Source organism: Salarias fasciatus, chromosome 14 (genome assembly GCF_902148845.1).
Source record: "Salarias fasciatus chromosome 14, fSalaFa1.1, whole genome shotgun sequence".
In the NCBI taxonomy this organism is placed as follows: Eukaryota; Metazoa; Chordata; class Actinopteri; order Blenniiformes; family Blenniidae; genus Salarias; species Salarias fasciatus.
Genome location: NC_043758.1, coordinates 9,617,606 through 9,639,921, shown reverse-complemented (window position 1 = coordinate 9,639,921; position 22,316 = coordinate 9,617,606). Strand labels below are relative to the sequence as shown.

General features: G+C 43.2%; 2 protein-coding genes across 2 annotated transcripts in view; both read right to left on the bottom strand.

Moving 5' to 3' along the window:
- Positions 1-3,843, bottom strand: part of kmt2a (lysine (K)-specific methyltransferase 2A) — a 35,353-nt gene extending 31,510 nt beyond the window's left edge. Inside the window, 2 exon segments of the mRNA XM_030107893.1 lie at positions 3,524-3,802; positions 3,805-3,843. Of these exon segments, the coding sequence (XP_029963753.1) occupies positions 3,524-3,802; positions 3,805-3,843 (318 nt within the window).
- Positions 3,844-5,707: 1,864 nt separating this feature from the next.
- Positions 5,708-22,148, bottom strand: ube4a (ubiquitination factor E4A (UFD2 homolog, yeast)). Its single transcript, XM_030107894.1, has 20 exons — positions 22,069-22,148; positions 18,786-19,001; positions 17,499-17,675; positions 15,747-15,859; positions 15,345-15,497; positions 15,035-15,194; positions 14,484-14,686; positions 14,147-14,338; positions 13,733-14,066; positions 13,428-13,554; positions 12,993-13,300; positions 12,002-12,134; positions 11,718-11,908; positions 11,331-11,431; positions 10,745-10,858; positions 10,096-10,270; positions 9,819-9,999; positions 9,449-9,596; positions 9,148-9,305; positions 5,708-8,481 (listed from the first exon to the last, which is right to left on the bottom strand). The coding sequence occupies exons 2-20, from the start codon at positions 18,913-18,915 to the stop codon at positions 8,346-8,348; spliced, it is 3,234 nt and encodes a 1,077-aa protein (XP_029963754.1). The 5' UTR covers positions 18,916-19,001; positions 22,069-22,148; the 3' UTR covers positions 5,708-8,345.
- Positions 22,149-22,316: the final 168 nt, after the last annotated feature.

The following is a 22,316-nucleotide window of genomic DNA, read 5'->3' as shown; positions in this document are numbered from 1 at the left end:
AATCAAAATAAAACAAAGAAGACACGCCTACTCATGATTGCAATAAAGGACATAAAGTCTGAGGGACACACACACACACACACACACACACACACACACACACACACACACACACACACACACACACACACACAAAGAGTAAGAAAGACGACACAATTGCCGCCTTTCTCCCAGTCAGGCAACTCCTAAAGCAGAGGTGAAAGCTCCTTGCCCGCCTGCTGTAGCAGAATAAAGCCATGGATGGGAGGGTCTGTGACTAATTCTCCACCCAGCGTTGTCCCATTCGGAGGAGGGGGGTCGCCCCGCACCCTTTGATATCCCTGCCTGCACTCTTTCAGCCGCCCGCACTTTGTGAGAGCTAGAATAAAAGCAGACACAAAGCTTCCTGCTCCAATCCACACGCTGTCTCGGGGATGGGTAAGCGGGTGTTGGGGGGTGAGGAAGGGGGGGTCTTCCATTTAAATAGGCCAAACACCTGCTGGACTGAAGCCTCTTCCGCTCAAACACACCATTTCTCTCAAACCAGTGAGGCAAAGAGACATTTAGGTTGATACGTCTATTCAGCTGCATTTTTGTATGAATGATTAAACATCGCTAATAATATGTGAGCCAAATGGATGCAACAGAAGGACATATATAATGGACCGAGCAGAAAAAAAAGCTAAATGAGCCCAAGTCTTTTTTGTGGACAGCAAGACTGGATGGGAGGTAGTGGGGTTGTGGAGGTCACACACTGACACAAAGTCAACATGGACTGCACTCAGCACTAAAACAAGAAGCAACAATTTGGCCGGATCAAGAAAATGTATTCCCTCCACACATACAAAAGATAATAAATGCCTTGATTTGGACAGCAACGGCCAACAAGCACCCTTTTGAGCCACCCCAATAGGCTTAGTAATCCATTCCAAAGTGGCAGCTGTCAGAAGAAAAGTTGCTCTGCCTCTCAGACAGCGTTGTGTGCGTCTGAAGTGGATTTGGGGTTTTCTGCCTGGATGGAGGAAGGAGGGGCGGCCGAGTGTCCGGCTGGCGCTCTGTTCAGGGTCGCCCTGTGAGCTCAGCAGGCTGCTGTGAGCCTGAACAATCCTGCCCCGGTCTGGTAAGATGAGCACTACGCTGCTCCTCAATGAAATCGCCAAGCTATGTCCACAACTTCCACTGGCTTCAGGCTCCGTGGGGATTTAATGGTGCGGTCTGTTTCCACACATCTCAGAAACCACGATCGCCTAATTCTCTAAAGCATTGTCTGAAGTGGTCATTGGTCTGTGAGGATCATGTTTCACATAAAGTTGTTTCCCAGTAATATCTGTGATATAGAAGCTGTAGTACAATTTTATGATCTGGCCTGGGTGTAGAAATAACAAGCACTGTTATCCCATGATAAATGATTCAGAGTAGCAGCAACTTGAAAAAAAAATATTTGAAAACAGACAAAGTAAAATCAGTGCTTCCCTTGAAAATTCCAAAACACTGATTCATTACAAATGTATTTCTAAATCAATTTAATAAGCATGCTTTGTCTGCGTCTATTGTGTAATTCAAGTTCCACAAGGATTTAATGGTCCGCACATGCAGTATACTGCCATAATCACCATCAGTCTTAAAGAAAGAGGCTCGGAGGAACCGCTGGAGGCAATTTCCTCATAAATATGTTATCTGAGAATACATGCTTCTCCCGAGTATGCTGAAACTACTCAAAAGGTAAAAGTCTAACATGAAGTACTGCACAGTGCGGCGCTGAACATCCGAAACCCTTATCAAAATCTCTGAAACACGATTCGAAATCGCCGCAAAAACGACGGCAAAAACCTACACAAACTTCACAGTATCAGGTGGCGAAAAGTAAATCGTGTGTGTACAAATACTGCGGCGTGCTTTCCCACATCAGTCCGCGGTGTGTGCTGGGACTACTGGAGCTGCTGGTAAACATCCCCACACAGTGTACTCCCACTGCAATGAACGCATGCTGCTCATCATGAAGGAGGAAGATGGTAGTTCGCTAAGGCGAACACACCCCCACATCACACGGTCCGTCAAGAAGGGGCTCGTTGTTATTGTAGCCTGCCCTGCATGCGCACTGTCACTACCAACTCTTATTTCTGGTGACAAAACGCTGCGGAATCGAACCCCAAACCCCGCCGATGGACTCTGAGGAGTACTTCTGCGCTGAATGGGGAGATTTCCAGTGCACGCAGGTCTACCAGACCTCACCTCCGAGCATTATAAACACGATATTATTTTTGGTACTAGCTACGTACTGACTGTAGAGAAGGGGAAAACATGTCCACCTCCCATTTTCCTATGCATCAGCAATAGCCCCGATGGCTAGCGTGGCGTAGTGCGTAGCATGGTAGCTGTCCTAGCTTAACAGTAAAACAGCAATGGAGAGGGTTTAGTTTGGCGTGTGAGCTCAGTCAACTTTAGCTCCTGCGATTTATAAAGCCTGCTGCGCAGCGATATGCAGGCCGGAGGTAAACACGGCGACCTCCGGAGCAAAACTGCAACTTTAGCGGCGCTTACGACACGAGAATAATGGTGTAGTTGTAGCTGTGAGATGTAGACAGCTAGCCTGCGAGCTAACCTGGCGAGCACACACGTCAGTGCAAACAGCCAGCCCGGGGGCTCGCAGGGCAAATACTGAGCTATTTATCCCCCCCAAAGGTGATCTACGAGAAATGTGACGCAGGTACAGCGGATCAGGAGCAGCTCCATCTCGGAGACGGTGCAGGCAGACAGACGCTAAGTTCACGTTAGCTCGTCACAGACCACAATTGTGTACTCTCGCCTCCTTCAAGTTGACATGTCTTGTTTCCAAACACATTACAGGCTACCTTCAAGGTCCCGTACAGATACACCGCAACGAGACGGGGAAGGCACCGGGGCAGCGTTTAGATAGGAGCGTGCGGTGGGTAAAATACACGTTAAAGCTAATATGTGATGGTAACTTTTACTGTTAATGTGTGTGAATGTGAAGGCAACACGTCCAGCTCTGAAGGCTTCACATCAAGCTAAAAGCCAAGTGGCTAACTGGTAAAGCAGCAGTTACGGGTTACTTACACACTGTGTATTAACCACCAATTACACCGGTGCCCGTAATGTGCATTAACGGTGATGTGGGCTGTGATTAGAACAGAAAACACCGGGAATTCTCTGCTGTGGTCGGGGCTAGCAGGACCAGCGTTAGCACCACTTCATCCAAACTGTGTGGATGGTAGCATGTCCCCACTCCACTGACGAGCCGGAGAAAACTTTCTCTCCATCAGGGACCGCAAATCTGGCCACTATTGTGCTCCCCGAGAGCAAAGTTGATGTTACAACACGTTACAGACGAGTTTAAGGCCACGGAGCCAACTCAAAGTTAACTGAGCATCCTGGCAATGACAAGTTTGCCCGCTGCCAGACTGCGAGCGTCCAGCGGGGGAAAAGACGAGCACCGCTCGGGCTCAGCTGCCGCTAGCTCCCCGTCTCCAGCGGCCCCCCGCGGCTCTGTCAGCGGATGCTCCCGGGGCTGTCCGGTGCTTACCTCCGCGCTGCTCGAGTCGCTCGATTCCCCCAAAACATCCCGAAATTTCTGCAGGTTGCTCCCGATAACTGAAGAGACCTGTAGTGCAGCATCAAACCCGGGTCCGAGCGCCGCCGCGTTAGGCTGGGCTCCCGAGACACTCCGCAGAGAGGCAGTAACCCTAATTCGGCCCGCTCTCCTCCCGGTGCCGGAGTTGCTGCTCCCTCCGGGCCGAGCGGGGAACCGCCACCGACAGCTGTGCGCCATTTTACACTCTCTGCCTGTCTGCCCTGCGATCAGAGATACCTCGGTGGGCGGAACCCTAACCCAGCACTCCACATAAACAACCCCTATCACAGCGCTGCGCTCTCACTGGCCGACAAGTCGTTATGCATGTTGCGGGGCGGGACTGAAGAAACCCCGACAATGCATTTTCTCAGCGGCCCCATTCAAGCTCTGCATGGCTGAATCCTAATCAGGTTCAGGGGCTTTGCCCGGGAAAGGGGCCGAGGGTTTGAATCGCGGGCAGAAAACAGCCAGACTGACAGCTTGCGCGGAAAGCGAGAGGATTTTATGGGCTGTAGCTAAACTCAAGGATCACACAAGACACACAAGACTGAGAGCGACCGGCAGGGCAGCAGTCACCTGCACGCTGAAGGGGGCATTAAAGCTGCCTGTGCATGCGGAGCCATGCAGAGAGCGTTACAGAGATCAGAGACCACGGCCAACTGTCAAATGTTTACACAAAGAGAATTACCGAGCTTCAGTCTGGAATTGGAAGAGAAGCTGGAGTCAAATTACAAGCTTTAAGAGGCTCAATGACAGTGGAATGGGTCAGTTCAAGAAAGTGGTCCCTCAAAAGAAAAGGGCTTGTAAAGAAGCTAAAAACACTTGTTTTAGTGGGAGAGTAAACTGAGGGGACATAGTGGTGTATCGCCTCCAATGGGATTGCACACCTTGCTTTTGGAGTTTACATGTTCTCCTGACTCTGTGCATGCCAGGCCCTTCTCCAGGTACTGTGGTTTCCTCCTGAGGGGCCATGGTGGAGGTCTGCTGCACCAGTGTCATTGTTTCATCACTGTGTTCGGCTGTGAAGACTGTTGGGCTGTACTCCACTTTTCAATCGGCTCAGCCTCCCCATGCAAAACCATGTTGGATCAAGCAGGATAAAAAAACGGATGAATGAAATAGAATTTTCTAAAATATATAAGGACTTTTTAGACTCTGATTATATATATTTTTTTTTATTAGCTGCACTCCAGAACATTTAGAAACTTCAACATAACACAGGTTAAATTTAAAACATGGTCTCGATCTAGTTCTTTTGCTCTGCTTAAAAACCTTCCCTTGTCCCCTTGAATGTGTCACAGCCTGAGTTTAATGGGTTGAAACCTGTGGGTGGGATTTCAGCTGTGTGTGTGTGGATGCTTTGCATGTTTTCCAGGCGTTTCCTCCCACATTGACAAAACATGTAACACAGGTCAACTGGTGATTCAAAACTGAACATATTGGTGAAGATGGGCTTAAGTGGTTGTCTGTTCTTTTTTTTTCTTATATTACAGTGAATTAGAGATATCCTCAAGAAGAACATGCTCCACCTTGTCATGAAACACCAGATAAAGTCAAGGTGATGGATGGAAATCTACACATCCTCCCTCACCCAATATTCTATGCAATACGCAAATGCCCTTCCGAAAAGGCAGCCACGAAAACAAATGATTGTTTTCTACATCAGTGGAATAAATTTGATATGAGCTTCAGATGTCCACTTCATAGTTGTAAAAATTGCCTCACCTTGCACCTGCCATCCACTGATTATCTCTCAGTAATATGGCGGTAAAGGTACATCTGAAATATTGTAATACAAGCCGAAGCTTGTATTTATCACAACTCAAATCAAATTGTCAAACATTTTCAAATATGAATTTCATTTGCAGAGATTCAAAGTCAAAACTTCCTGTTTAAGCTGCTTAAGTAAAACATTCTTTATCTTAAAATTTTTGAACATTTCAGCGAAACCAAAGTTTTGGGTTTTTTTTACATTCTTAAGCCACTTTTAATATTACATTAAAATGTTGCAATCTCTCTCTTTTATATGAGTGTAAGAAAACCAGTCAATTCACTTTTCAATGATCCTGATTTTGTTTAGACGTGCTGGACAGCGCTGCAGTTTTTCACATTACTCCAAAAAAAAAAAAAGCCAAGTAGCGCACATTAGTTTATTTCTTAATCATACTGTACATCCAAAATAATAATTTTATAATCACAGTTAAAACAAAAAAAAATATTGCATTATAACTTAAACCATGAAATCATTCAGGCGGTAAATATTCTGAATAAGAGCATGCCAACTAACACAGAGTCGTCTTCTCCATTCCTCACACAAACTCCACTTTGTATCAAAACCTTTTCGTCTGAAATGTTTCTTAAAAACATGAAATCTCCTTGGGGTCCTCTCTCTCCGTCACACACAGCTCCATTTAGTCCTCAAAGAAAACATATTTCATCATCGTGAAACAAATCGGATTCCCACCCGCTGACATTTACTGCAAGGCTCTTGGTTTTAGGCACCGATTCTATTGATCGACTGCTTACCCACACATCAATTCACTACTCTTGCACGCACACAGGCACGCACAAAAAGAAAGAAAAAGAAAAAATCAGTAGAAAAACGCGAGCTCAGGAATACATGAACTGTGATCAGGTGAGCGTTAATTGAATGGTTGAAAGCTGTTCAGCACACTGCCAGTCAAAAATGATTCAACCCCCATGTTTGTCTAATGGGAAATAATTGCAGTCATGATTAAGACCATAAAACAGGATTACATGGAAAAACAGGTGTGACTTTCAGCTATAAAAAAAAAGAGAAATCAGCACATCTATACATATCTTTACACAGTCATATTCAGCATGTGACGATGGACTCATTCAGCTCAGGATTTCGCTGGACTGCACATTTATTTCCCACGTCAGATTTTGTTTTTAGCTTCGCTACTACAAATACTTCAGGAGAAATATGACATTTCACTGATCAGCGACTATGTTTCTCATCAACATACAGCATTGTGCAAACATTTAAAGCATAACTGGTTCCAGATTTACACTGCAGGAGCACGCATCAATTCCAATCACACACCCAGTGTCATTAAGTGCTACCTCGGGGACTGAAAGACAAATCAGGAGTCTTGGAGGGAATGATATGGTCCCCACAGATTCCTGATCTCAACATCTTGGAGTCTGATCGGGATTGAGAGAAGATTATGAGCCAGACTACATTCACAGAAGATCTGTGCTTTAGAGAACTTTCTTGAAGAACACCTTAAAAAGGTTTACACATAAGAACGGAAGCTGTTTTTGAGACAGTTTAGTAAATGGGGTGGATGCACTAAATACTGATTCCTCCTCCTGTTCCAGTGAGTTCAGTGATTGAAAATAACTGTTGCACAGTATTAAGTAGCTGTAAGAAAGCTGCAAGTGTCCAGGTTAATTTAGTCAAAGTTACTTAAATGCCAAAGACGTCCGTAAACTGTGTTCTACTTTTGTTTTTTTATCTGTTGTGTGTGCATCGATCAGCTGGTGCTTGCTTTTTATCTCTCTTAAATGTCCTCAAGAGGATCTCTGCAACTTTTACCCATAAAAAAAATAGTCTGCTGCCATGTAAAAGCAGCTGTTCTTTCTTCTGTAGCTCCTAAGTAAACTGATTCAAAAGCCTTTTAATTTCCACAGATGGAACACTTTCATGCCACACAATCATTTGTTTTCTTTTTGAGCTGCCCTCCTTCCTCTGCGTCCCTGAGATGCCACATCACTGTCAATTACCATTTGTCTATCACAGCTGTGAACAGCTCCCACATGTCCTCTCCACACAAACCGTCTATCAATGCCACGCTTAATAACTGAGCAATTTAACATGCACTCTGACATTTTTAGGTAGATGGTTTCATTTTGCCATGGTTCAAATTAGTGTAATTGCCATTAAGCAACTGAAATATTTTAATTTATTTCATCCAACAAATTTTAAAAAGAAGTTCTCACAATTTAAGAAAATCACCACAGCTTCATTAAAGATAGGAGCTTCCACATCCGACAAACTACTCTTGACATACTCAAATAACATCAAAGTGAACAAGATTTTAAATGCCTTTAAGTAAATCTGTTCACTTTAAATCAAATAAAAGTCACAAACCTGTAATCATTTTAACCTGTGCCACACTTTTAAGTGCTATTTATATTTACAATGAACATACTGGTTGTAAATGAAGCGACATAAAGGGTGTTAAAGAACTTTTGAAAGGCAGTGTGCAATGTATTGTTTGAGGGTGAATTAAAAGCTAAAATATGAATGAACTTCATCCATGTCCTGACTTGTGAGCTCCTAAAAAATACTCACCTCGCTGTATAAAACGTGGTGAGAGCCAACAGATCAGTCAAGGTTTCATACAGTACATTCACGTGCTGAACAACTGATCTGTGAGGGCTCAGTCCTGGTGATTAATGGCTGATCAATGTGGAACCAGAGTCGGCATCATCCCGTCGGTGCTTACAGCAGGGCATCATGGGAGAAGAGCGGCTGCCGTCCATGGGCGCTGACGGTGATGCCAGCAGGTGGGCTACAGTTTGCCTGGACTGATGTCACGGAGGAGGTCCAAGAAGCACGGAGGCTGAAGGAAGAGGCTAATTAATGAGCGGATCGTTGGATCCACAGAGGTAAGCACAGCATGGATCAGCGGTAAAGCAGAGGAGCGTGTCGACCAGAAAAAAAAAAAAAAAAAAGGGAAAAGAAAGAAAGGGGAAAAACGATGACGTGAGATGAGTCATTGTTCGTCACAGTGAGAGATTGAAACTAGCCACTGGGTCCCAGCTGCAGCCGCTCCTGCTTATGCTTATCAAGCCACTGCAAGATCTGCTGTTTGAGTTCCTCGTTCGGCCTTATCTGGTCCATGGTGAGAGGACTGCGGTTGAAAGGGTCGGTCTGGTCACTGCAAAGAGGACACAGACTTCAGAAATCAACTCATACGATTCACAAATATATATCTCACATGCACTGATAGAACTCACGTATGTCTATTTTATACATAAACACCACCTGCTGTCTACTTAGATTTCAGATTCTATGATAAGTTTATCATAAGTTTAAGCAATGCTAATATAACTTTTAATTTGCTGAAATAAGACAATTTGTCACTACTATTTAATGAATACCTGTCTAAAAACTGACCGTTTAATATCTGAAAATCTTCTGATCGTTTTTCAGAACAAGTGTAACCCATTAACCCAAATATTACTTTGGTATCGTTTTCATTAAAATGTAGTTTTTGCAGTTTTTTCAGTCTGTTTATTCAGTTTGGTTTGGCTTTACTCTGCTTCCCTTTTGCTTTACAGACAATCGCTTTCAGTAAAGCCACTCAAAAGTGAAACTAAAAGGTAGCTCAGAGGTAGCTAAGAAGATAGAAAAAAAAAAAATCAGAATTCCATCATTTTAGGAAAACTAAAGTACTTTATTGTGTGGTGAATTTATAGCTACGCTGCTGCACACAGTATTCTATATTCTATAACACTTGTTAACATATCTAATTCCATTGTTTCCCACATGAAAACTCTCTCCGTTTGAATCAATTCCGAGGCCTTTGTTGTTGCGAATGTACCTGAGAAGATGCCTTGCTATAGTCGAGCGGTCCACCGTCACATTGGAAGAAGGGAGCAGAACAGGATCCATCATCAGAGTGGACATGATGGGGTCCAGGAATTCATCCGGAGCATCTGCGTATGTCTCCTCTTCCTGCTGCTGCCGGTCTGCGTGGGACTGAAACACAACAGCAGCATTCTGTGTGAGTTTCTCCGGCAGCGTTCAAGAGTGGACACTGCATATATTTATGAGATTTGTTAAAAAATTTAAGCTGCACTCCTGTGTTTTCAGTGGGGAACCCACTTTGGGTCAAATGGTACCTTTATTTTATCAGCAAGGAGGCCAAAAGCCACGATCATGTCCCCGGGCTTGTTGATCTTCTTCAGTACTCGAACAGTCTGAGAGAAGAGAGTAGGAGAATACGACCGACCATCCTTCGGGACTGTAGCGCAGAAATTCTCCTCATCACTGCCAAACAGAAAAACAAACATATTTTCAGTCGTACTCAGCAATGTGTCACTGTGCTGCGTCTCCGGAGCATATATCACCAAATAAAAGAAGAAAACTAAACACAGAGACAAGGCAAACATGAATAGGAACAGCTAAATGCTGCTTTTTTTAACACGCCTTTTTAATGTTTGTACTTCTTTCATCGACCGACTTTGTGAAAGCAGAAAGTTTTCAACGTACCCAAGGTTCAGGTAGATTGTGCAGATGTCCGAAACAAGCTGCTGGGGCTTGAAGTCGAATTCGCTGAAGTCTTTGACTTTAAGAGCGCCCATCTTGGGACCCACCAGGTGCTGCAGGAAGTAGTTCAGCATGGAGATGATCCTTTCAGCCAGGAACGGGTGCACGAAGATGCCCTTGATTTCTGAGAGAGTCAAGGGAGGAAAAAAAAGTGAAGAAAAAAAACCCCCCACAACTTTTGAATGTCTGCTTCACAGCGACGGAATCAATCGCTCCTTACCTGAGGTGAGGAAGGCCAGTGTGCCGATGGTCTCGTTGGACATGATGTTGTGGAAGCGCCCCAGCTGTCCAAACATCTGCAGGCTTGACTCCTTCTCTCGACGGGCATCAGGGGCCAAGCCCTCCCACTCCCCCCGATCCCGCTCCAGCTGCAGGACTTTAATTTTACTCAGGTACTGTCAGAGGAAAAGAAAAACAGTTTGAGTTTAATTTAATTCAAGTTGGATAATGTGGTTGACAAAATGAACAGATAAAAATACATGCAAAACTCTGAAGTTTGACATTCCTGCAAAAGAAAAAAATTGAATTTTTATCGTAACTGAAGAATTGTTTATCAAGCTTTTCCCTTTCAAAGCAGGTCAATACAACCGTTCAATATAAATTGGACCAGTGATTTGGGTTTGTTTCTACCATGGATGCTCTTCCAGCTGTAATCAGGATACAATACGTTCTCCATTCTCAGGGTGAAGACTGGACCCAGCAGGCAACCAACAGGGACTAATATTTACCAGTAACGAAATGAATTAATCAGATCAGAGTCTGGATGATCAATAGCTACATCACTCATAGTGACAGGATGGATTGTTTCAGTTTGGTGATCATGTTAATGGTTGAGAAGCTGAAGAACACAAAATACAAGACAGTCTCACCTGAATGGCCTCGTCCAGGAGAAAGATGGCATCATTCATGAGTAGGTTGAGGAACCGGAGGAACAGTGGCGGGTTCATGGCCTCCAGGTTCTCAGATGCATAGTTTGCCAAACACTGTATTGAGACATGTCAAACAACAGGAATCACATCAGGTACCTCTGCTGAAGAGCACTTATACAAACACCTGTGAGTGAACTATTCTCCTGATAAGCCCTCCACATTAAATTATCTATTAACTTTTAACGGCTGAAAATAGTTTATGTCTGTACCAGTAGAGTATGTCTTCAGTTAATTAAAACAAATCAGTTAGTTTTTCTCTTGCCTTATATTTTCTCTAAAACATTTTCCAGTACGACTAGAGTTATAAATGACTTGGAGCCAGAGGCTGTGGGTGTTTATTTGCCAACAGTATCATCCAACTAATGCAATACCAACATTTCTATTTTGCCATATTTGCACTCCTCAGTAGGGAACAACTTTTTAGGTGACGTGTTTTCACGGAGGTCTAAAACAAGTAAAACCAGAATAACCAAACAGCAGGTTTCAAAGTCTACAAAACATACAAATATTTGTTGTTTTTGTTTACCTTGATGCTCTCCCTATAGCTGTCTTTGCCCCACATGTACTTGAGGATTGGATACATGGGCCGTCTGTAGTTGAACTTCTGTTCAAACTGATGAGGATCACCTGAGGAGGAAAGGAAAAAGATCAACAATGATCACCTGATTTCTTTCTTCAAGGTTTTACTGGATGCGGCTTCTGTCCTTTTCTTGTAGTGCTGGACACACACGGGCGAACACACATCCAACAAAGGCTGCACCGTTTGCTTGACACCAAAAAGAACCCGAATGAATCCCAGAACTCACTCTTTTTCATACAGACAATGAAGCACGACATGCTGCCTTAAGATAGTCTTGAGGACAGGTACGGTATGAAAGGGTTAACTTGGCTCTGAGGAGTAGGCTTCTTTCACCTGTGAACTCGATATCCACAAACACAGTGATGAGGGCCTCGGCCAGCTGAGGAGCGTGTCTGTAGGAGCAGAAGACTCTTTCTCTCTGGAAAACGATTGGCTGAGCAGCGCCAGGAGCCAGCGGCTCCATGTGAGGCATCACCGCCTCCAAAACCTCGGCAAGCTTTGCTCTTAAATGAGGGTTCTTCATTCTATTGCACAGAAAAGACGAATATTACATTATTATTCTAATTATTATTAGAAATAATTACTTCACCCGGGACAGAACAGATGAAATGACGTACCTTTCCACGTTACCCATGAAGACAGTAATGAAGTGAAGAATCTGCTCCAGATTTTCTGCTGAAGTCTCCAAGACGTCGTCAGCAAATCGACGGAGGAAGATGAAAAAATCTCCCAGGTTTTCTGCAAAAAACTCTGACAAGGAGACAGCAGACTTTAGGCATGACTATCATTTTAAGGAATGCTCAGTATTAATGACTGACTGCACTGCGAGTGACTCAGCGCTGCTAAATCACAGTAACAGCTGTTGTAATTTCAGTAGAATATTGTGCAGAGAAACGTGGAAATGAAATGATTCCTGCTGCGAGGCGACAACATGCAGTGTTTTATAAACTAACAACTCACTGCAAATGTGACTATAATACGTTAAGAACTATTACAAGGCAGTCAGAAAGGAAAACTAGTTTGCTGCACTAGTTTGCAGAGTGGGAAAATGAGTTTGAGCCTCAGTATGTTTGTATCGGTCAGTGAAGGCAAAAATTGCACAAAATTATCTTGCCTTCAAATTAATCATAGAGAAATTTGATGCAACTAAAGCTGGAGGAAAACCAGTAAACTAAAATCTTGTGGTTCTCAGTGTGCACCATGTGTCTTGGGGGTTAGTCTCAAGTCCTTTTTTGCCCAGATTTTCCTCGCCTGTCTCTGTAGTTTGCACCATCACAACACTCACTAAGCTCTCTCCACACACTGTGTGACCGCAGAACTCACATCTACCTAACGTGGTGGCATGTAGGGCAGAGTGGTGCCATCGGATTGACTGATACATTGACATGTAGAGCATGAATGCACAGTGTATTTAAAAAAAGAAAAGAAAAAAAATCACAGTTCAGTCAGCCTTTGCAGTGTGTATTTTCCACATGTGGATCACAGCTATGATGAATTTGCATTACATTGTGCAGGTGCAATTTCCCCAAGACCCTGAATTGGATGAAGCAATATAGGAGATGGATGTGTGACTGTACAGATTTATTTGTTGTGGATGATTGTGCCTACCTGGTACATAGCAGAGCATAGTATTCTGTAGAGAAGGGAGGGGAAAAGTGAGCGGTACATGCTCGGGTCCCTGGTTTCCCACTCCAAGCTGAACGAGCAGAGCAGCAGTGGAAGCTTGGAGGTTAAGGCAGCATTGCAGCATGGCGGGCTGCGTGGTGGCAGCTTTGGTTGACAGATAAACAATCATCAGGCGCTCAAACTGCTCCAGGAGCTGCTCCGACATCGGGTTGCCCGTCCGCTGGGCCTCCTGCCATGTCACCTGGAGCCGGTGGAGGGACTGGTTCATCTTCACCATCTGCTCATGGAGTCTAGTTGCAACGAACACGGGTGCATGGGCATATAGAGAGAAAGAGAACATGTGTTAAAGGAGACATATGGGGAAACAGGAGGATTTGTTTCCATTAACAGAAGCTATTTGTGCTTGTTTATGCAGACCTGTGGAAGCCCAGATGCAAGGTGAGCTGCGTGAGGATGAGATTTTCAGTCAGGAGGCTGTAAGACTGTGCAGATTCAACTGGCTGCTGAGGGGGCACTGGGATCAGGCAGGTTTCCTTGTCAAGACCTGGAAAAGGAAGCAAGTGACTGTGTATACTCTTCAGGCCTTTTCTCTGCAAATCCAGTTGTATGAATCAAACAGTAAAATTAAAACAGATATCGAAGATGCTACAGTAAGACTGATCATAAAAGCTGGGAACTAAACATTCAGCGACCTTTTCATTGTCTGTCTCAAAAATACTGACCTCTTGCGTGCACGTTGCGATTGCGCCTCTCCTCTTCACTCAGCTCTTTGAGTGCACAGTATGTGGGGTTGAAGGTGAGCAGCTTGGGTGAGCGCGGCCTGCAGAAGGGCTGGCACAGCTTCAGCAGAGCCGCACCCAGGTTCAGGAAAAACGCGTCGGAGGCGTACATCTGGAAAAAGATCTCGGGCATCTGATTGGCCCAGATCTTCGTGCGGCCGGCGTTGGCCTGCAGACAACTGCCCAACCACTGCAGCAGCAGGTGGCGAGTCTCAGCAGACCGCTGCAGCAGGTTCTTCAAGATCTGGTGCAGCTTTTCTTGAAACTGGCCCATGAACTGCAGCACAACAAGAGTATACGTCATTCATTCCTCTGTAATAGTCTGTATTTGATTCCTCTGATCACATCAAAGATTACCTGGTGGATGTTGGCCTCCTGAACTTTTGTCTCTTGGGCGCTGGAGCGAGACGGGTTCAGGAAGTAGCCGTGTCCCTCCACCACCCCCGGGGTTTTCAGCAAGCAGGAAATATTAAGAACTGTCCCCAGTAAACTTTTTTGATACTGTAAACCATTGGCTGGATCTTTGGGGTGAATGTGCTCCACCAATACCTAGAAGAACAGGAAGAGCCGAGACCCTCGTTGAGATGCGATGTGAAGACAGCATATGGTGAACTTATCATTAGGAGCACACAAGTGCTGTGTTGTTGGCAGAAAGTGTGCGACTATAATTTTGGCTAAAATTATGCCTGCTGACCTTGGCAATGTCTTTATGGTGACTGAAATAGAGGAGAACGTCCAGGTAGGAGTAAAGCAGAGGCTGGCACAGGTCCAGGTCTTTGATGCGTCCCTGGAAGATATCGAACACCGGTACGATCACCTCCTCAAAGGTCCGCACCTCCTGGTCAGAGAGCAGGCCAGTGATGACCTCCTCCACAAATTCCACCACCTCCTCAGGTTCTGAAAAGCAGTGAAGAGAAGAAAATTGAACAGTGCAAAACAGTTTCTCCAGTTTCGATTAAAGTAAACGCAATAATTTCTTTTTCACTCGTTTCATTTTTTTTTTTTTTTTTTTTTAGGAAAAGTGAAAAGTATTTTGGCATCAGTCCCTGACAAAGTTCCTTATTAAATCTAAAGCCTGTAAATTAGAAATAAATGATTGTTCAACTAAATTCTGGCAGTGTGAGTCCTGTGGTAATGGGAAGGGTGTAATAACTTTATATTAAAAAAAAAAAAAAAAAAAAAACCCATAAGGACCAATGAAGAGAAGCAAGCACAAGAAAAGAAGCAAGTCTAAACAGGACCTACGCGCTCCACTGAAAGCCTCCAGCAGCAGGTCGAGAAGCTGTTCGTACACATTCTGGCTGATGTAGATCTCCGGAGTGAGGAGGACTGTTCGAGTGTTGGACACTGTGAGATTTTTGCAGCGAACAGCAAACGAAAGTAGCTTCTCTGGTACCTTCGTCACCTAGTTGCACAGATTAGAACAAAGCCACTGAATTATAGAAGAATATGGGATATTTTTATGTTTCAATTACTGTGCATAGTCGATTAACAGCTGAAAATAGTGGCACTGCAGAGCCAAAACTACAACCATGGAAGGAAAAAAGACACTGACCTCTTCCTTTGCCCTTTGGTAGCACGCAAAGAGGTAAGGGATGGCGCATTTCTCGCCAGCATCCCGGTCAGCGGAGAGGTTCACAGCACTGCATGAGGTCATGTAGATGAGCTGGTTTCCTGGCTCGAGCAGCAGCAGCCGGTTAAACAATGCCTGGAGGACACAGAGCAGCATCGCAGACACAAATCAGCCCACCCTTTAAATAATGCAATCTTGTTTTCATTAAATTCCACACATCTTTGCATTTATCTCTTTGAAAATGTGTGACTACTCAGAACATCTGTTAATGGTGGACATTTCACAACCAGTTGCTCCAAACCTGCGCAGGTTTATTGAGAAAAGAAAAACAAGACAAGCAGAAAACAAAAGAGCAGTGACGCAAAAAACTGGTTGACATTTGACCTGCTCTATGTTGTCCATGTCCAGCCAGTCCTGTCCGTCCAGATCCGCAGCCATCTCCTCCAGGTAAACACAGCGAGGCGGGATGCCATTACCTCCTCTCAGACTGGGGTCGCCTAAGAATTACAGTTCATTTTTTTAATTTTACTACAACTCGGGGCTTAAACAACAAGCATATGTACACTGGATTAATCAAAATCCCAGCAGTGGAATAATTCAGGCTCCACATTTTCACTCCAGACTGAAGCGGACAAGAAATTCACAGAGGAGCTCCATGGGAACACAGAGGGGCCTTTAGCCTACATTTCCTGTTCGTCATGACTCATCCTTAAGCAGTCTCAGTGGTGGAGAGACCTCGCCAAATCACAACGAGACTTCACAGTGGTGAAGGTCTTTATATTGTCGAAAAAGGGTGATGAGTCATTTGTTGCTCACTGGAAACTTCAAATTTGACTTTCAAGATGTGGAGCGTCATCTGACAATCCCCTCAAGAACAGGAAAGTCTGCTGCTATTTAGTGCAAACACTGCTCCTCATCAAGCACCTGCCTGCGACTCTCACATCAAAGCAGGATCCTCCGGGGCAAATATGATGTGCTTGAGGTGAATTAACCGACTTCCGTTTGCAGCTGCTTCTCAACCCAGACGGGCCTCTCTGTGGTCAAATTGAGATTGAAACTATGAACACAAACTGCTACAGAAAGTAGAGGCACGACAAAGTTAACTACACAAACTTGCAATAAATTGCCGAAAGATTGCAGAGTTGTGCAAATAGTGCCAGGTTTCAGAGTTGCATTCCCATAAAACTAAATGAGATGAAATCTGTTGCAAACTATATATTTTTATGTTTTTTTTTTTTGGCCTATTTCATCCAGCCTGGAGTGTTGGAGTCAGCACAAGCATTAAACATTCAGAAGACATCTTCGACCAGTACAGGTTGTCCTTCCATCACATAACTATGATAATATTTATTCGTCTTCTGTACAAGTCAACATAATAAATATGACCTTTTAGAGGAAACCAAAGTACATTGAGGCAAAGGAAGAGCATGTAAAGTCCACACCAAAAGCTCCTACCAACCAGTAGATTCATTGCTGAGCACAAACTCAAAAATCTCTATGGGTAAATGAAAACACTACAAAGCATCAGGTAAACATTTAATATAATCACCTCCACAAAGGTAGAGCTTATGACAGTGATATTGTACAGGATACTATTATTTAAAGATCGTTCTTGCTAAAGTTGCTTGTGCATGTACACTGTAGCTATTTGCAAAGATGAAAGAAGAAATAAGAGATTTTCAGGAGACAATTCGGCCCCTGCTAATCCCGGATGTCAAAATCCTGAAATCAGTCTGAAACAATGTGAGTAAGAGATGCCTGAAACAGCCTGAATCCACAGAAACTGGAAACTAAGTGGGAGAGTAAGCGCTGTTTTAAAAGCAAAGAGAAGTCAAATAAAATACTGTCCGAACAGATTTCAATCTGCCTTTTTCTTCACGTTGGTAAACCACAACATATATACAGAATTATGGTCGAGCAACAGCAAAACAATGCAGGTTTTACGCTGTAGAAAGTAAACCATTGTGTGAATGGTCATATTGTGAAGGTATATAACAGACGAGCAGTCCAATGTGCCATTTGCATGGACTCTTACCAGACCATAGTGACAGTTACACTACCTCCTTTGTTCCGACTATAATTTCAGTCGGATAAGGCTGACCTAATAGACAGAAGTGTTTACAAGCTTGCACTCACTGTTGTCCAGAGTGATGAGGAAAATGCGCTGGATCATGTGATTGACATTGAGCTGTTCGCAGAGCTCCTGCCGGGACCGGAAAGAGCGGCTGATCTCTGCCACAGAGTCATCGTTTTCATCAACGCTGTCTGACACGGAGTTCTCCGACTCCGACTGGCTCTCTCCTGAGTCCTCCACTGTGGCAGCACACACACAGAGGTTAAAGATGTTGGACAAAAAGGACATCTCTGTAACACTGTCTTGACAGATGCATGCAAAACGTTTTTGGGCAAACACTGGGGAGGTGTTTTTTTTTTTTTTTTTTTTTTAATGAAAATACATGTTTCCAATAACCAATATGACTGAACTTTTGGGTGATAGAACTGCTGGTGCATCATTCACCTGTCTGAAATCACAGCTTACATGAAGGATTACCAGCAGGAAAACTCACCTGCAGCCTAGTTGGGAAATTGCTGCAAGTTTGTTTAGCTTTGAGGTTTTGTAGCATAACAACTTGCAGAGATTTAAGGAAGAATAACTTAAAAAATGTCAGCAAGTTCTGAAAGCATATGTCATGTAAGAAGTGAATCAAGTGAAAATGAAAGAAATAACTTCTTTAGCTGGACTGTGATCCAACTAGAAACACAAGTCCAAGCTGTAGAAATGTCCTCGCTGTTCCCCGACTTTAACATCAGTGAAAATCTGTGGGAAGATCTTATGCATGCAGTGAAAGGGAGGCGGCCTAAGAATATCACAGAATGTGCTGTGATCTGTAAGCAGGAGTGACTGAAAATCCCTAAATCAAGAAGAGGAAGACAACATTGCAAGCTGTCACGTCTTTCAAAGAGAAGGTCCACAGGGGCTGACGGCAGAGAGCCCAAGATTTTGCACATGCTACAATTAATGTAGCTGCATTTTTATCAATTCAAAAGATACACAAAATACACAGATTTAGGTGAAGGCCCAATATACCTGTGATTACCTATTACACAGCATGAATTTACGTACAAGCATTTTGTAATGACTTGCAATTTCACTCCAATGTTTGCTTTTTTGTAAACTTGGTTTTATAAAATGTGACACAATGTAATGAGCTGGATCCTGGAGGGTCTCAGATCTGTTTCTTATTTAGGTGCACCTGTTCCAAGAAACTTGACTGAAATGATGGCGGCAACATACAAATTAGATTCAGGTGTTTTTTTTTGATCAGGTCAACTTTGAAAATATGCAGGTGAGCTTCCCTCCAGAAACATGACTCGCTGCCTCTGATGAAACGATTGCTGATAAATCTGAGTGAGTGTACTCACATGGCGCTTCAGCCGACTGCTGTTGTGGTTTCTGGCCTGATGCGAACTGCTTGGCATCAGCCAGTGAGCTGAAGAGGGCAGCGAAGGGGTTGCAGGAGATGTTCTGGTTGTTGTTGCCCTGGTCAGTCATCTCATTGGGGCACAACACTCACTCCATTCAAAATCCCAGCCTCAAGAAGCCACTTGCAATATGTGAGGGGTCGAATGGAGAAATATCTGGAACAATCATAAAAGATTTTATTTAAAACCCGGATGCTTATGAAAGTTCCTAAACATTTATTGATATTTCTTGAAGGACACAAACTCAGACAACATATTTTAAAGGAGAAAACCACAAATATTCCACAAATATATAGTAATCAATTACCGACACACCGGTGTTTTACAATAAATCAATAGCATGAAAAGATTGCATAGAATCATGAGAGACTAAAAGCGGTTGAGCTTCACTTGGATCTGATGAAGAGTTCAGGAACAAGATCTTTCAGAATTGGGGAAAGAATTCTGTACATTATGAAATAAATCAGGAGTCAGAAATTTTGTCTCTGGTACACTTCAATCTTAACCATAGTAAAGCCTGAATGTCTGCCTTTTACAGTGTGCCACGTTCCACATGTGTAAGGAACAGACATGTTTGGGGTGGGCAGTGGCGCCCTGCAATGTCAAACAGCTTCTCTTTGCTGTTTACTCATGTTTAGCGCCTCTGGGGTCTTATCACATCTAAATGCAGAGAAATATCAGGATGAGATTCTGCAGTCTTTCAACAGCCCATTCCTCTACAGTCTGTGAAAAAAACCCACCATGTAAGAAGACAACACAACATTGCAGACCTCAAGGATTTGGTAGTAGAGCTGCTGAAACACTCTGCCAGTAGTTCTCACCGCAACCTCATTGAACACTTGTGGGATCAGCTGGTTGTGGTTCATTGTAGAGTGACCCACAAAACCTTGTTGGCTAACTTGCCACAAATACATGCTGAAGAACAGGATGTCTCTCAATAAAATGCATGAGCAGGGTGGTGTCCTCCATGAGGAGGAGGTACCAGGCTGCTGTGGCTGTATATAGTTCCCCCACACATCACCGAGGCTCCTGTTTGTTAAATTGTCAATATGTGTGGTTTCTTCAGACTTTCAATTATCAAATCAAAAAACACCAAACAAAAGTGAACTGCATGGAAAAGCTGCCTGGCACTGGCGAAAAAGATTTAGATTTTTCTGTTTTTCAAAAGGCACAATCCAAACGCTCAGCTCTGGTACCAACAAAAACAGGGGAAAAAATGGCAAGATATATTACTACACCCCAGAAATAATGTAAAAACAGAAATCTTCAAGAGGTTAACAAAACATATCATAATAAAGCAAAACAAACCATGTCTTTTTGTATGTACCGCATATGAATGAAAACCACCACCTGAAGTAAAAAAGAAAAATATTATCGGAAATAAATATGTTTATTTAGTCCTGTGCAGGCAAACAGCAGCCGCTCTGAACCAAAATCTATCCCATCTCTGGAACAAATTCATCAAGAATTTCTTGCAATTACTTACTGAAAAATCAGCAACTGTAAAACCTCTTATATTGCTTCACTAGAGTTTATTTCATATGTTAATCCGTCATTATTTTTGCATAACATTAAGTTAAAAAATGTACCTTCACTAAAAGAAATGTTTAAACAAAACAAAAAACAAAAAAAAAATGGATTTCTCTTATTATCATGAATTCTTGTTAAATACAACAGAGATATCCACCTCCTTTGGTCTCTTCACAAATTCAGCTTGTTTAAATGCATGTTAAATATGAATAAATATTTGCCCTTGTTTAAAAGATATGAGCAGATTATACATACTTCATATCATTGGTGGCCTCGAGGTTAAAGAAGCAATGTTTCAGAGCAGAGGTCTGCTGGTTCAAATCCCATCAATAACAGTTCAGTGGTCATCACTAAATAAGTACTTTGACCCCAAATGGATCCAATTGCACAAGTAACATCTGGTGTAAAACCACTGCCAAATCAAATATACTGATCACGTGACCTGTTGTGGTGAGCAGCACATCACACACACCTACACGTCATTAAAATAAAACAACCAACTGCTGGCTAAAAACAGCCTTTTAATACATAGTCTGTAATGTATTCAGTTAGCTTGACTCAAAGCCAAACAACTAGCCAAAGATTGAAATAGTAATTTCTTACAGCCCAACTGATGACGGCTGATCAGACATACTTTGCAAATTCAAAGAGTATCAAGCCACATCAGGCTAAAGCTGGCAGTGCACAGATAATTCTGAACAATTCAAATGCATAAATCAATGTGGTTTATGTCAGCAGAAGAAGTGCAAAGATACTTCAGGTTCATTAGGAAAATGTGGTGGAGCAGTTCAGATGATGGCTGCCACAGTTGTGTAATTAATGAATAACACTGCATATACACTGAGAGTCCACTCCATTAGGTACTACAGCACAATGTGAAACAAATCATAAAAGCACTCCGCCATGAATTATACTTTTATGAGGCAATTTTTCAGGTTTTGTCGAGCCTGTCCAAAAGGTAATAAATCTACTTTACGGTTATCATTAAAGTTACACGCAGGGTGGTTTTAAACTGGAATACATGTGTTAAAACGTGTTCTAAATATTCGGATCCATTCCAGCTCAACCTAAACAATTAACACATCCATAGATTAATGCCTGTAGGAACTAAATATGACAGCAACTGTAAACACTGAGTGGATGGCAGAACTGTGGTATTAGTTCCCATTAGATAGCATGAGTGAACTTCATAAGGTGGCTGATGCGTGTCTGCTGTAAACCACGTGTACTAACAACGCTTTTAACCTGAACTACAATCCTGGGGTACTGTTATTTGTAAACTTTTACTTGGACAACACAATTTGACGGAGGATGTTGCGTTAGGTGGAGCATGTGAGCATTTTATCAGATTATGACAGGACGTGTTGCTGCCACCTCACAGCAACGAGTCCCGTTACTTTACAGCAGCTACATTTAACACCTGGACACCTTTACACTGTCACATCGCCGAGTAACCGGGTTATTGAGCGGTTACATGTCCAGAGAGGTGACGCCGCTCAGCTAACCAGCTAACCGGCTAACCAGCCCCACAGCAGCGCTGGATAGCTGATTAGCTAGTGTATGGAGCAGCAAGCTAAACTGTCATGGGGTCACTACGACTCAATTTCAGCACGGATTTCATCATCCAGGTGCACATATTTCATTCGTTATCGGTCTAAATAGCGTACTGAAAGAGAAAGGAGTGCTGTCGTACCTGTATGACGGACAGAAGTTCGTGTTTTGATGGGTTAATGTTGAAGTCTAGCAGCAGCAGTTCCTCAGTAAATAGAAGCTGAGACGTCATCAGTGTGCGACGCTGCGCTTCTGGGCTGCTGAGTAACTCAGAATGCTTCAGTTTTATTAAAACACTTTTCAGACTGCAACAGGAGAAGACAATATAACTTTTTATCAAGTTTTACGATACTTAAGAATAACCTAATCAATAGCCACTGTAAAATACAG

Excerpts from the sequence above, each read along its gene's own strand:
- ube4a (XM_030107894.1), bottom strand. The coding sequence starts at position 18,915 with ATGACTGACCAGGGCAACAACAACCAGAACATCTCCTGCAACCCCTTC. Across the intron at positions 11,909-12,001 it reads TTCATGGGTAACGTGGAAAG|AATGAAGAACCCTCATTTAA; the intron begins GTACGTCATTTC and ends TCTGTGCAATAG. Across the intron at positions 10,271-10,744 it reads TCCTGGACGAGGCCATTCAG|TACCTGAGTAAAATTAAAGT; the intron begins GTGAGACTGTCT and ends TTCCTCTGACAG.